The sequence below is a fragment of the Carassius gibelio genome, chromosome B5, assembly GCF_023724105.1.
Source record: "Carassius gibelio isolate Cgi1373 ecotype wild population from Czech Republic chromosome B5, carGib1.2-hapl.c, whole genome shotgun sequence".
Classification (NCBI taxonomy): Eukaryota; Metazoa; Chordata; class Actinopteri; order Cypriniformes; family Cyprinidae; genus Carassius; species Carassius gibelio.
The window spans coordinates 11,025,878-11,040,603 of NC_068400.1; the positions used below are offsets into that span (position 1 = coordinate 11,025,878).

A 14,726-nucleotide genomic window follows, 5' to 3' on the forward strand; every position below is an offset into this window, starting at 1 on the left:
GCTGAACAATGAAAACATTCATAACTATACACTGTCCATCATAAATGACACATTAATACATTAAATCCCAAAATTGTGCATTTGTAACCTGTACACTTGTAAATAACCTATATGTAAATACATTTAAACATTTACATGTTTTTTGCCCTCTGTATTTCTACTTCTGTATATAGTGCATTAATTAATTATCAGTTTTTCTTATTTTAGTGTTATATTCCATCTCTACACTATGTCCGTTCATTATCAACACTCAGAGATATCCAGGGAATATCATATGGGAGCACAATAAATAATATATTCATATATAAACCTACTGCACCGTTATCTTGGTTCGATCAATATAAATGTATATATCATCACGCCATCCACGTATTTAGATAATAAGATCGCGTCAGTGACCTGATGACCTCCTGCTGTCGTCATACAGGCGGCCACGCCCTTTCCCGTCAACAGCCAATCAGCATTGAAATAAAGTAACCGTGTTGAATGGAAATGATCATGAAGCGATAAATGGAAAGATTCCGCTTTAATTTGTCAGATAAGATGGGTCTAAATAATAATGATCTTATTTTAAACTGTTACTAGTTTAACTGCAAAAAGCAGGCGAATGTCATTGATCCGCTGCAGAAGACTGTCCGACTGTTGCAGGTGGTCACCTGATATCTGTTACTTTTCTCCGCGCTGCTCAGGATCGGCGAATTATGGCTTTATAGCCATTGTTGTGGAAGTTTTGTCTGTGTATGTTAGGTACTGTTCTTAGTGTTTGGAGAAGATTATAACACTTGGAATTTAAATGTCTGCAGAAAGACAGAACCCATGGTGAGATGCTTTATGAGCTGGAGAGCGCTGCTGGAGAAACGCTGAACATGACCGAATCTGACCGAACCTCGCCGAGCATTACCGAACATCACCGAACTTCACCGAACATCACCGAGAGAGGACTCGTTCAGTCAGCCATGTAAAGTGCAGGCGACGGGATCCTGTTCCGAGCGATTTTTATTCCTGATCTTCATATTTCAGATCGCAGTGAATCATGGTTCAGTCCTGCTCGGCGTACGGATGCAAAAACAGATACCACAAAGATAAAAACATCTCCTTTCATAAGTGAGCTGCACTCCTCCGTTTGTTTCTATCGAGTCACAGTCGCAGCACCATGTTGTTTTGTTTCTAGTTCTCTGGTCGATTTGCTCATGTTAGTTAACAAGAGTTAATCAGCTGTAGTGTTAGTTTGCTTTAGTTTAGATCACATCAGCAGCTTTCACTTGGCTTTATTGTCTACACACTTCACAGAACTGATGTGTTTCAGTGAAGATCAGCTGGAAGGTCGATCTTTAATCTGTTTTGAGGCACGATATTTTCATTGTGTCCACTAGTTTTCAGTGATTTCATTTCATTTATTTCCCCTCAGACCTGTATAACTTTCTTTTGTGGAAAATAAAAGAAGGTATTGTATTTTTGAAATGTCTCAGTGGTCTGTTGTTGGAAGTCAAAACTTGCCAGAGTTCTTCAGAGTATCTTCTGTTGTGAAAGTCACACGTGAGGAAGAAATGAAACCATTTTTAAATTATTTTAATGACATAAAAATGAGATGCACATTAAATTACTGAAATTAAGCAAAACCTTATTTAACTTGGACTTGATTAAAAACCATCCAGACTGTACTAGTGGTAGGGTCATCTGCTGAAGGCGTGATAAATAGATGTTAGCTGTCTTCAGTCATTTGCAGGTTTTATAAATGTTTGTTATATCTCCTGTGTATTCCCTTTGGTTTCGGGTAAATATTTGAGTGACAATCAAATGATTTGATGATAATCTGAATCAGTCCATCCTGAGGTTCTTAGTGTTTGCATGTAATGTCTGTTATTTGTCAACAACGACACAGGTTTCCTCTGGCACGACCAGACATCTGTGGGAGATGGCTGGCCGCTATGAAGAGAAGAAACTTCAAACCCACCAAGTACAGCAACATCTGCTCTCAGCACTTCACCAGAGACTGCTTCAAACACGAGTGCAACAACCGCGTGCTGAAGGACAATGCCGTGCCCTCGCTCTTCACCTCCAGCAAACTACAGATGCAGGTCACACAAACCTCCTTCACTTTCCCTTTCTCAGAAACAAAGCTAAGCTCTTGTGTTTTTGGGTGATGTTCAGATGTGTGTTATATGTGACAGAAAGTAGTGTTCGTTGTAGGGATGTGCATCTCATGACTGAGGCCAAAGTGATACACGTCTCGATAAATACCCTATGCTATGATACATTAGAGATACATGTGAAGCAGCTAGCGATGTGATACGATATGGTTCACTCCGTTACAAGTTTAATTTAAATCAATTCAACACAATGCGATGTCTTGCCATACGATCCAATGGAAAAAATATGATCACAGTTATTTCTTTGGTTCAGACAGACAGCAAATCATAACTTGAGAACTTTGACTTCTTATGCCTTAAAACTACTTAAGCCAGAATAATATGACAGGGTCATTTCAGTTAGTCTGACTCATTGTCACATGATTAGGTTCCATAAAGTAAATTTAATAGACATCAAGCTCAGTCACTGATAGCTTATGATGGGAAACTGACCTGGTCAGACTCATCTAATCTCCTCTAACCCTGACCATCGACATCACCGTTGACTTTCTCACATAACATTATAGCCTAATATATAATATCATCATCTCACATGACATTATAGCATAATATATAATATCATCATCTCACATGACATTACAGCCTAATATATAATATCATCATCTCACATGATATTACAGCCTAATATATAATATCATCATCTCACATGACATTATAGCCTAATATATAATATCATCATCTCACATAACATTATAGCCTAATATATATCATCATCTCACATGACATTATAGCGTAATATATAATATCATCATCTCACATAACATTATAGCCTAATATATATCATCATCTCACATGACATTATAGCCTAATATATAATATCATCATCTCACATGACATTATAGCCTAATATATATCATCATCTCACATGACATTATAGCCTAGTATATAATATCATCATCTCTCATAACATTATAGCCTAATATATATCATCATCTCACATGACATTATAGCCTAATATATAATATCATCATCTCACATGACATTATAGCCTAATATATATCATCATCTCACATGACATTATAGCCTAATATATAATATCATCATCTCTCATAACATTATAGCCTAATATATAATATCATCATCTCACATGACATTATAGCCTAATATATAATATCATCATCTCACATGACATTATAGCCTAATATATATCATCATCTCACATGACATTATAGCCTAATATATAATATCATCATCTCACATTACATTATAGCCTAATATATAATATCATCATCTCACATGACATTATAGCCTAATATATATCATCATCTCACATGACATTATAGCCTAATATATAATATCATCATCTCACATGACATTATAGCCTAATATATAATATCATCATCTCACATGACATTATAGCCTAATATATAATATCATCATCTCACATAACATTATAGCCTAATATATATCATCATCTCACATGACATTATAGCCTAATATATAATATCATCATCTCACATGGCATTATAGCCTAATATATAATATCATCATCTCACATAACATTATAGCCTAATATATATCATCATCTCACATGACATTATAGCCTAATATATAATATAATCATCTCACATGATATTACAGCCTAATATATAATATCATCATCTCCTTTTATAGTTAGCTGAACATTATGACCTGTGCTCTTTAAAGCATTAAAATCACTAAATAAAAAAAGAAAATAAAGAAAAAGTCTACATTTTAACTGCTGTAAGAAACATTAACTCATTTGAGCTCAGTAATTAAGACTGGATAAGCTTACGTTTTATTTACCCATTACAATTCTTCTGTCATTAGGGTTGTCACGATACCACAAACAAATGTTACGATACTATACCAGCTGAAGTATCACGAGACCATGCCATATTTTATTAATTCAAAATTCATATCTACAAAATGAAGCAAAATGTCAGAAATACTAAGATATAAATGAAAACAGACCAAATTGTCCTCAGAATCCTTTTTTAATGAGATTGAATAACTGGCTCTTTGAAAAACTCAAGAACTGTCATGAAGCAACTAATTAAAATGTGTCATGCATGTACTCCATCTGTACAGTAATGAAGTCATGCAAATTGAAACTCTTCTCAGTGTCTTCTAAGCATTAACACTGCATTAAGGATTTAATTTCTTGGATTTCTCAGAGGCTGTTGATGGTGGGCTGCGACCTGCTGGCGGCAGGGTTAACTGTGGCCTTGGACACCAGTTAGGGAAGCATGGTTTTGATTCTGAAAACAACAACAACAACAACAAAAAAACAATAAGAAAAAATATAAAATTAATTACCATATTTTCCAGACTATAAGTCAAACTTATTTTCATAGTTTGGCTGGTCCTGCGACTTATAGTCAGGTGTGACTTATCAAAATTAATTTGACATGAACTAGTGATGGCCGATTCGTGAATGAATCATTCAATTTAACCGGTTCTTCTTAGTGAACCGGTTGAACCAGTTCACCAAATCGAACTGAATCGTTTGAAACGGTTCACGTCTCCAATAAGCATAAATTCACAAATTACTTAAGCTGTTAACTTTTTTAACGTGACTGACACTCCCTCTGAGTCAAAATAAACCAATATCCCGGGGTAATCCATTTACTCAAACAGTACACTGAATGAAATGCTGTGAAGACCGAACTGAAGATGAACACTGAGCCGAGCCAGATAATGAACGAACACGCCCACTGCTGGAGCAGTTCTCGTTCTCGAGTCAAGAACCGGTTGCATCGGTTTTCGGATCATCGGTACACTCAACCGAGAATCGTTTCTGTCGGACGCGTCCGAATTGAGAACCGATGAACTGATGATACTGCGCATGCGCGATTCAGCGTGAAGCCAACTGACTCACAGCATGTCTGAACCGAAGGGATTCTTTTGGTGATTGATTCTGATTCTGTGCTAGTAATGTTATGAGCGCGGGTATTTCGAGGGCTTGGATGAAGGGCAATCTGGCGAAACGTAAGTTCATTTAATAACAAATACATCGCAATGGATTATGTTTAGTAAGTGGATCATGGTTTCTGCGCTGATGACACCTAATTTATTTACTTTATATCTTCAAGACTTAAATCCTCATATGCACATTATTGCTGTTACTGTATTTAGGTGTTGTTGCAAAACTCGAATGTAAACTTTTCATGATTATGAGGTTTTAACTGACTAAAGTTATGATTACTGACTTTATATATTTGAATGTTTGATAGACGTGACGCCATTACGTCATCGCCAATGACGTCATTACGTCGAGCATGAAAGAACCGATGAACCGTTTTTTTCAACCGGTTTATTGAATCGAACCGTCCAAAAGAACGGTTCGCGGAAAAGAATCGAACTTCCCATCACTAACATGAACCAAGGTAAAACATTACCTTCTCCAGCCGCGAGAGGGCGCTCTGTGCTGCTCAGTGCTCCTGTAGTCTACACTGAACACATAGAGGTTCTAAATAAATGTGACTTATAGTCCAGTGCGATTTATTTATGTTTTTTTCCTTGTCATGACCTATTTTTAGACTGATGCGACTTATACTTAGATGGGACTTATAATAAAAATACGGTACTTGAATTCTGTAAAATTCAGAATATAAAAAATAATGTATATATTCAATTGCCCATTTCATTTTTTTTCCAATACAATAGAATACAGAAAATGTTTACATGTTGTATGTTAGTACTGTACATTTAATAAAATAAAAACAGTGTGAAACAAATTTTTTTTTTATTAGTCAAATGAAATCAGTGTAAGCAAAATACATTTTAGAACGGCAGAATTGGCACTGAAGCTGCACTTTAAGTGACACTGCAATTACAACTGCATAAATAATGAGTATTTATTTTATATACAAAGTTTTAAGTATGAAATGCCAAATACATGAAATATATATGAAATGCTGAAAAAATATTATTTTATGGAGTACCTTTAAATGGGAAACTACTACATCCAGTAGGTGGCAGTCTTTCTAAATTATTTATTGACAGAGCCATTCAAAAGAACCGTCTGGTCACTTCAGGAATAAAGCAAGTGATTACTCTCACGGAACTTCTTGAATGGCTCATTTAACAATTTACTCACCCGATTCGTTCAAAACACTAATATTTTTTAGGAACTAAACAAGCTGATTTTAACATAAATCAATAAAGGGCTGACAAGAACAGACTGCAGATGTCGTCATGTTAATGAATATAACAACATTCTTCGTTGCAAAGATTGTTGTAAAGAATGAAATCCATTCATCCAGAAGGTGGACAAAAGAGCAACAAAAATATATACATACTATATAGAAAGCTATTATTTTAAAATGCATTGTTTAAACTGCTAATTTTAAAACGTTTCAGTCCCTCTCTCTAGATAGCGTGAATAATATGCAACACCTTACTGTAATGTTAAACAAGACATCGTCAAAAATGAAGATAAATTATTTAAGGTAAATAAGTTACACTAACCTTTGTGTACTCCATAAAAGATGTGGGATGTGTATGAAGATGTTTGATAAGGTTTCTTGTGTTTTCCCCCTTTAGCTTGAATTCTCTGTAGATATTCACGGCAGTTTGGTTTTCCTTCATCATCAGATAAAAATCAGAAGTAATTCCATATTTCACTATGTGAGTTGCTCTTTTTCAAGAGACTGTCGTGGTCAAACATTGTATTTAAATTTATTGTATTTACAGGAACATACCATTGCAAATTAAAATGAAATTAACAGAATCAGATGCGTGTTGGGAAATAAAAACAATACCATATATGGTATTTAAGGAGCAAATTCTACACAGGTTTTTTGCTACACAGGAAGACAAAAGACGCTATATTGTTTATTTACAACACAAGTGTTCGAACATTTTAGGAACTGCCCCACAAGCCATATACAACAGTACTTACGGTAGAACCGTAATGACGATACTACCGTTTAAAAAATACAATGGCACCGCCAGTATAAAAAGATCTAATAAAAAGACCAGTAGAGAAGTATTACTGTATGTCTGACAGTTCATGTGTGCATCACGATGACTGACTGAAAGCTGCTGTTCAGTTATAGTTAATAATAGTCTACTAGTGTTATACCTTCTGTAGTCAGAGTTTGAATTACCTTGACTTTTTTTTAAAGCATTCTCCTTGTATTATTTCTGAACATGTAATATGTATAAGACAAGTTTGTAGAAGACGTAGTTCATGGATCTTATTTTCTATAGTTAGAAGGTTAATAAAGAAAAAAATTATGTGGTTGATACATTTTCAAGTTGACTACTCTAGTAAAAAAGTAATATTTTTAAAACACATTTATTTCATAGTATTAACATATTTACTGACATATCACTCGAGACTTACTGATATAAAAAATATTATTAAACTTTATTTCACTTGTGCACAATGCATATATCTTAATATTAAAGGAACACTCCACTTTTTTGGAAAATAGGCAAATTTTCCAACTCCCTTGAGTTAAACAACTGGGTTTCACCATTTTCAAATCCATTCCGCCGATCTCTTGGTCTGGCGCTAGCACTTTTAGCTTAGCTTAGCATAGATCATTGAATCTGATTAGACAGTTAGCATCTCTCTCAGAAATGACCTCAGAGTTTTTATATTTTTCCTATCTAAAACTCGACTCTTCTGTAGTTCCATTGTGTATTAACATGGACGGAAAATGAAAAGTTGTGGTTTTATATTGCCTCTATGGCCTATGTTCTGGCGCGGTGTTATATCACTGTGTCTGCTGATCTCATGGTACGACAGAAAGTATCTTGAGAGTATTGTTCCTAGCAATATCTGGAAAGATGAGTCAAATTTTAAATAGGAAAAATATAAAAACTCTTAGGTCATTTCTGAGCGAGATGCTAACTGTCTAATCAGATTCAATGATCTATGCTAAGCTAAGCTAAAAGTGCTAGCGCCAGACCCAGAGATCGGAATGTATGATCTTTGAATAAAATCAGTCTTTAAATGCAAGATATTTAAAGTGTACCTGAAGTATACTCACAGTAGTTCCACTTCAGTACATCTTTAGTTGGACCTCAGCATTACTTCAGCATTATTAAAGTGTATTTAGTACAAAATTAGTTGTTCCAATTTAACAAACTTGAAGTATACCAGTTTAGAAGTACAATTGCAGGGTATTTTTATCAAGTACATTAATAAGTAAATGCATTTGTACAAATTTTAGCATGACATTTTCAAATTAATTTCAGTATTTTTTTCTTCTCTAGGTTAGTTGAAATTGTAGAAATCAAGAAAGGTTCTGAAAAGTTGAGATTTCAGTTTTCTGGCCGTTCCTGACATGAGTCTTGTGAAGCTAATCATTTCTCTGGTTGTTCACAGACAGCGTCTCTGGAGGAAACCTTCAGCCCAGACCTGGACTTTCCTCTGAGTCTCCCACTGTCTGACGCTGAAGAGACTCCGGCGGAGCATCCTTCTGAAGCCCAGCCCGACCCGGACCACTCCAGCACCTTCGTCTCCTGCGACCACAACTACACGGTGGAGGACACGGTGCAGCAGAAGAGACGCATCGAGATGCTGCAGGAACAGCTGGAGAAGCTGCGCAAGAGACTGAAGACGGTGCAGCAGAAGTGCAGGAGGCAGGAGAGACAGCTGGAGCGCTTCAGAGCCATGAGACAGGTCCAGAAGCCCAGCAAGGACACGCCACTGGGAGACGGATACGTCATCCTGCCCAAAGAGATCTACGACGTCCTGAGAGGAATAGAGACCATCGGAGCGCTGTGAGAGACGTCGAGAGAGAGAGAGTCACGGTTCTAAAGGGGTTTGACTTCTTCTGTCTGTCATGACCTGTGTTCTGTGTGTGTGAACGTGTTCTCTGTGACTGAAGGAGGTTCTGATCACAGATCTTTGTGGAACCGAATGTTCTTTCAGGAGAAGATTGTCCTCTTCAGAGCAGAACTAACTCCACATGCAGTAACTGCGTGAGGGGATTCAGGTGTAGAAAACAGAGAAACTGAACTCTTTAGCTCTTGTGAAGATGGTTTGATGCCATGAGACTCGACCGACGCCGTGACAAACGCTTCAGTGGATCAGGTTCTCATCATCTGCAGATCTGTTGACATGTTTGTTCTGTTATTAAATGTTTTTATATATATATATTTTTTTTATAGTTTATACTGACTAGTGTGGTTTGATTTGATTAATGTACTAAGATGACCAAATAGAGTCACATCAAAGGGCTTTGAGCTGTTCGTTGTTCTTTTTTACCCTTTGGTGATAAATTTTTTTTTTTTTTTTAATTTTTTTTTTACAAAACCTTAATTGTGTAATCAATTTAAGCCATATATGCGTAAAAATATTTGTTTCTTTGCTGGGAGAACTTCAGTCATGGTTGGGTTACGCTCACAGTGCACCTGTTCATGTGTTTGACTAACGCTCTCATTCTTGACCTGAGCTTGTGCTTGAATGAGTCTAAGTCTCGTCTGAATCTCACACTTTATTACTGTCTTTTACAGACACACTTATTGGAAGAGGATTGTGTATATGGTCAAAACTCTATACCACAAAAATTTAAATTAACTTCAAAATATGAATTCCTAGACTCCGATCATAACAAATGAATATGATTAACCATTCAAACTGTGTAAGAGACTGTTTCAGAATCTCTTTAATTTTTCTATCATTGCAAGTTTTATGAGAAGGATGTCTAACAACTGTGATAACTAATGTCTGTGAGGGTAAACTGGGAACAGCAGTTCATTAAAAAAAGAGTTTAACATGTTAGGCAAGGCAAGTTTATTTATATAGCACATTTCATACACTTTGGAAATTCAAAGTGTTTTACATAAAGGAAGTAAAATAGTAATGAAGAAAATAATCACAAAAATAAAACAAGCAATTTAAAAACTTTTAAAAAATGATAACAATGTAACTCAAAACATTGAAGATAGTTTGTTGAGCAATTTCTTTCAACCATCAGCTTTACAGAGTCAACAGGAAAATAGTTTCAATAATTAGGACAATAACAGTCGTTTTCATCTTAAGTCAGTTCATTGATGATTCAGTGATTCATCATCCATCTCTCTTTAGTAGTGTCTCTGCAAGCAGGAAATGTCCCCAAAACCTTAAAACTGGCTGCTATTAACCCTCTCATTAAAAATGGTATCTCTGAGGATTTACAGTCAGGATTTAGACCGTATCATAGTACTGAGACTGCTCTCCTTAGAGTTACAAATGATCTGCTCTTATCATCTGATCGTGGGTGTAACTCTCTATTAGTTTTATTGGATCTTAGTGCTGCGTTTGACACAATTGACCACAACATTCTTTTGCATAGACTTGAACACTTTGTTGGCATCAGTGGAAGTGCATTAGCATGGTTTAAATCGTACTTATATGACCGCCATCAGTTCGTGGCAGTGAATGAAGATGTATCATATCGATCACAAGTGCAGTATGGAGTACCTCAAGGCTCAGTACTAGGGCCGCTACTCTTCACGCTTTATATGTTACCCTTGGGAGATATCATCAGGAAACATGGTGTTAGCTTTCACTGTTATGCTGATGATACGCAGCTCTATATTTCCTCGCAGCCCGGTGAAACACACCAATTTGAAAAACTAATGGAATGCACAGTCGATATAAAAAATTGGATGATGAGTAATTTCTTACTGCTAAATTCAGAAAAAACAGAGGTGTTAATCATAGGGCCTAAAAACTCTGCTTGTAATAACCTAGAACACTGTCTAAGACTTGATGGTTGCTCTGTCAATTCTTCGTCATCAGTTAGGAACCTAGGTGTGCTACTTGATCACAATCTTTCCTTAGAAAGCCACGTTTCTAGCATTTGTAAAACTGCATTTTTCCATCTCAAAAATATATCTAAATTACGGCCTATGCTCTCAATGTCAAATGCAGAAATGTTAATCCATGCATTTATGACCTCAAGGTTAGATTATTGTAATGCTTTATTGGGTGGTTGCAACTGTATTTTCAAAGAGTTGTAATAAATGTGGAAAGTAGCTCTATTTAACAATAAATTACATTGTACTTAACTTTTGCTATTTTGGTTGTAATCTCGTCTTTATTTCCTTTCTTTTATTTATGATAATAAAGGCAAGTGCAGTAAACCCTCAACATAAGGGCAACAACATTATTATATCATAACAGCCCTAAAACCAATCCTGAAAAGCAGGCTCGTGTAATGCAAACAATAGATAACAGTTAATCAGTTACCGGCTTGTTGAAAAAAAATTATAATAATAAAAAATAACACGGTTATAATCCGCGTTTTGTTAGAGACATGCACCCCGGAGTGTCTGGAATGTTACAGATCAGAGAGCGGTCATGAATCTGTGTGACCGCTAGATGGCGTTCTCTCTCTCTCTCTCTCTCTCTCTCGGAGCAGCAGCTAGGTAAGTGTTACTAAACCTTTTCTCGGATATTTTCGTGATGTTTGATGTTTCTCCGGGTGTCACACTCACTGTATTTTGGGGAAGTGTTGTACTTGTGTACGGAGCCCCTCTGGTCACACTTTGTCAAAAAAATATATATATAACTAACTCGTGGCCTCAAGATAAGTTGACTCGTGGCCTCAAGATAAGTGAACTCGTGGCCTCAAGATAAGTTAACTCGTGGCCTCAAGATAAGCTAACTCGTGGCCTCAAGATAAGCTAAGTCGTGGCCTCAAGATAAGCTAACTCGTGGCCTCAAGATAAGCTAACTCGTGGCCTCAAGATAAGCTAACTCGTGGCCTCAAGATAAGCTAAGTCGTGGCCTCAAGATAAGCTAAGTCGTGGCCTCAAGATAAGCTAAGTCGTGGCCTCAAGATAAGCTAAGTCGTGGCCTCAAGATAAGCTAACTCGTGGCCACAAGATAAGCTAACTCGTGGCCTCAAGATAAGCTAAGTCGTGGCCTCAAGATAAGCTAAGTCGTGGCCTCAAGATAAGCTAAGTCGTGGCCTCAAGATAAGCTAAGTCGTGGCCTCAAGATAAGCTAACTCGTGGCCTCAAGATAAGCTAAGTCGTGGCCTCAAGATAAGCTAAGTCGTGGCCTCAAGATAAGCTAAGTCGTGGCCTCAAGATAAGCTAACTCGTGGCCTCAAGATAGTGAAGTGTCTGACACATGGACCCTTTGTTATTAAACTGGACCCTGTACTGTAGTGCAATGTAATACTTCACATTCTGTGCAATATTATCTGTTTTAATATTCAGTGTAATAGAATTTGCTGCAGTTCTGTTTCTATTAATTTACTAGTACTGTTCATCACAATCAATTCAATTCTGTTAATATAGTAATATAAATCTTGTAGGCTGTATTCCCATAGTCCTTTATAATTCTTCTTCATATTTTAAAGCATATTTTTATACTTTTTACATGTATATAGGCTACTAGTTTATTTACCAACTTCTATTATTATTATATTCCTTTAAATGTCTTGATGTGCACATCAACTGTGAAACAATAATTGTCCCCTGGGTTATCAATATCAATAAAGATCAAAGTATTTCTGATTCTGATTTTAAGATAGCCTGTAGTAGTGTGCAGACTGGTTCAGTAATTATTGAAGCGTTTCACATTTTGGAAAAGCATGTCTGTGTAGCCTACGATAAAACGTCAGCAGAGGGCGTTCTAGGCTTAGGTCACGGTACCTCCGTCTGGGTGTATGTATTTATGTGTATTTCCCGGTATTTCCCACTTGATGGCAAGGAGTTGCGGGATGAGAATCAATCAATCAATCAATCACCTTTATTTATATAGTGCTTTAAACAAAATACATTGCGCCAAAGCACTGAACAACATTCATTTGGAAAACAGTGTCTCAATAATGCAAAATGATAGTTAAAGGCAGTTCATCATTGAATTCATTGATGTCATCTCTGTTCAGTTGAAATAGTGTCTGTTTTAATTTGCAATCAAGTCAACGATATCGCTGTAGATGAAGTGACCCCAACTAAGCAAGCCAGAGGCGACAGCGGCAAGGAACCGAAACTCCATCGGTGACAGAATGGAGAAAAAAACCTTGGGAGAAACCAGGCTCAGTTGGGGGGCCAGTTCTCCTCTGACCAGACGAAACCAGTAGTTCAATTCCAGGCTGCAGCAAAGTCAGATTGTGCAGAAGAATCATCTGTTTCCTGTGGTCTTGTCCTGGTGCTCCTCTGAGACAAGGTCTTTACAGGGGATCTGTATCTGGGGCTCTAGTTGTCCTGGTCTCCGCTGTCTTTCAGGGCAGTAGAGGTCCTTTCTAGGTGCTGATCCACCATCTGGTCTGGATACGTACTGGATCCGGGTGACTGCAGTGACCCTCTGATCTGGACAGAGACTGGATCTGGTGGCCACGGTGACCTCGGAACAAGAGAGAAACAGACAAATATTAGCGTAGATGCGTTAGATGATCATAATTAATTGTGACGGCTTTACAGAAGTAAGAGTGTTTTAATTAGAATGGTTAACATTTAGTTAGATGGCAAATTACTGAGTTAAGATAACTGCAAGACATAAGAGATCGCTAATGTGTTGTCATCATGACGTTTTCCCTGTGGTGAACGCAAAGCACTTTGGGAATCCGTAGCACAAGCATTAGGCGCTAGACTTCTTTGCATGAGGGAAGAACAGTGTTCAAGATGCTGTCTACCTATAAACTGCAATAGTCGTTCTCACGATAGAAGTGGCATAAAGCTTAAGAATGGAATATCATTTTATCGTTTTCCAGTGTGGAAAAATAATAGTACAAGCCATGTTTCAGAGGTGACAAAAAGGCTACGAATGGCATGGATAGGGTCTGTCTGCAGACTGCAAGACAGGGGCGTAACTTGAAGTTGTTCAAATCACACAGAACCACGCAAGATCTCAAAACGAGATTTTGTCGGGATGCGTTAGAAACCGCATACCCTTTAATTAGGCACTTAATTTCATATAAGAAATAAGTACTTCATATAAGAAATAAGTACTAACTTAAGGAGCGCTAAAAGAGTTTATACTCTACAGCCTAAATGCATATGTATGAGGTATGAATCCAAATTGGATATCATCATCCGCTATGTTGATATGTTGATCCGCTATCTCAACAGGGATGTCGTTGAGCAACAGGATGAGGAAGACCATGATGACGGCTCTCTGAACCACACAACCTTGAAGCGAGAGAAGAAGAACACGTGCAGGACAATCTGACCGCTGTGTCTGCACCCCATGAGCACGACTACCTGAAAAACATTTACACAGAGTTTACAAGTATATGCATTGATTTATTACTTTTGTAGTGGGCTAAACCACTGAAGTGGTTCGAATTTATAAATAAATTATACATTTATCCAAAGTGACTTACAGTGCATTCAGACTAACAGTTTTTACCTAACATGTGTTCCCTGGTATTCGAACCCACAACCTTGCACTGCTAACGCAATGCTCTACCACTTGAGCCACAGGAACACCAGTGTGTCCTTAAGCAAGGCTCTCTTCTCCAGGTTGATCAGGGGATTGTAGGCCCCTGTAATAAGAGCACTGTCAATCACTTCAGATAAAACCTCCATCACATTTTTTGATGATGCTTTTGAAGCTTCTGAAAGTCGGCCTTCATTGTTTAAACATTAACCAGCTGAACAAACATTACCAAAATCACATCCTCAGTGTCTTGTGGTCTTTCTCTAGATGCTCTC

At 37.1% G+C, this 14,726-nt stretch overlaps 1 protein-coding gene across 1 annotated transcript; it reads left to right on the top strand.

The window, feature by feature from the left end:
* The first annotated feature begins 746 nt into the window (after positions 1–746).
* thap1 (THAP domain containing, apoptosis associated protein 1) lies at positions 747–11,135 on the top strand. The gene is made up of 3 exons (XM_052555836.1): positions 747–1,104; positions 1,883–2,078; positions 8,455–11,135. The coding sequence occupies exons 1-3, from the start codon at positions 1,034–1,036 to the stop codon at positions 8,854–8,856; spliced, it is 669 nt and encodes a 222-aa protein (XP_052411796.1). The 5' UTR covers positions 747–1,033; the 3' UTR covers positions 8,857–11,135.
* The last annotated feature ends 3,591 nt before the right edge of the window (positions 11,136–14,726 follow it).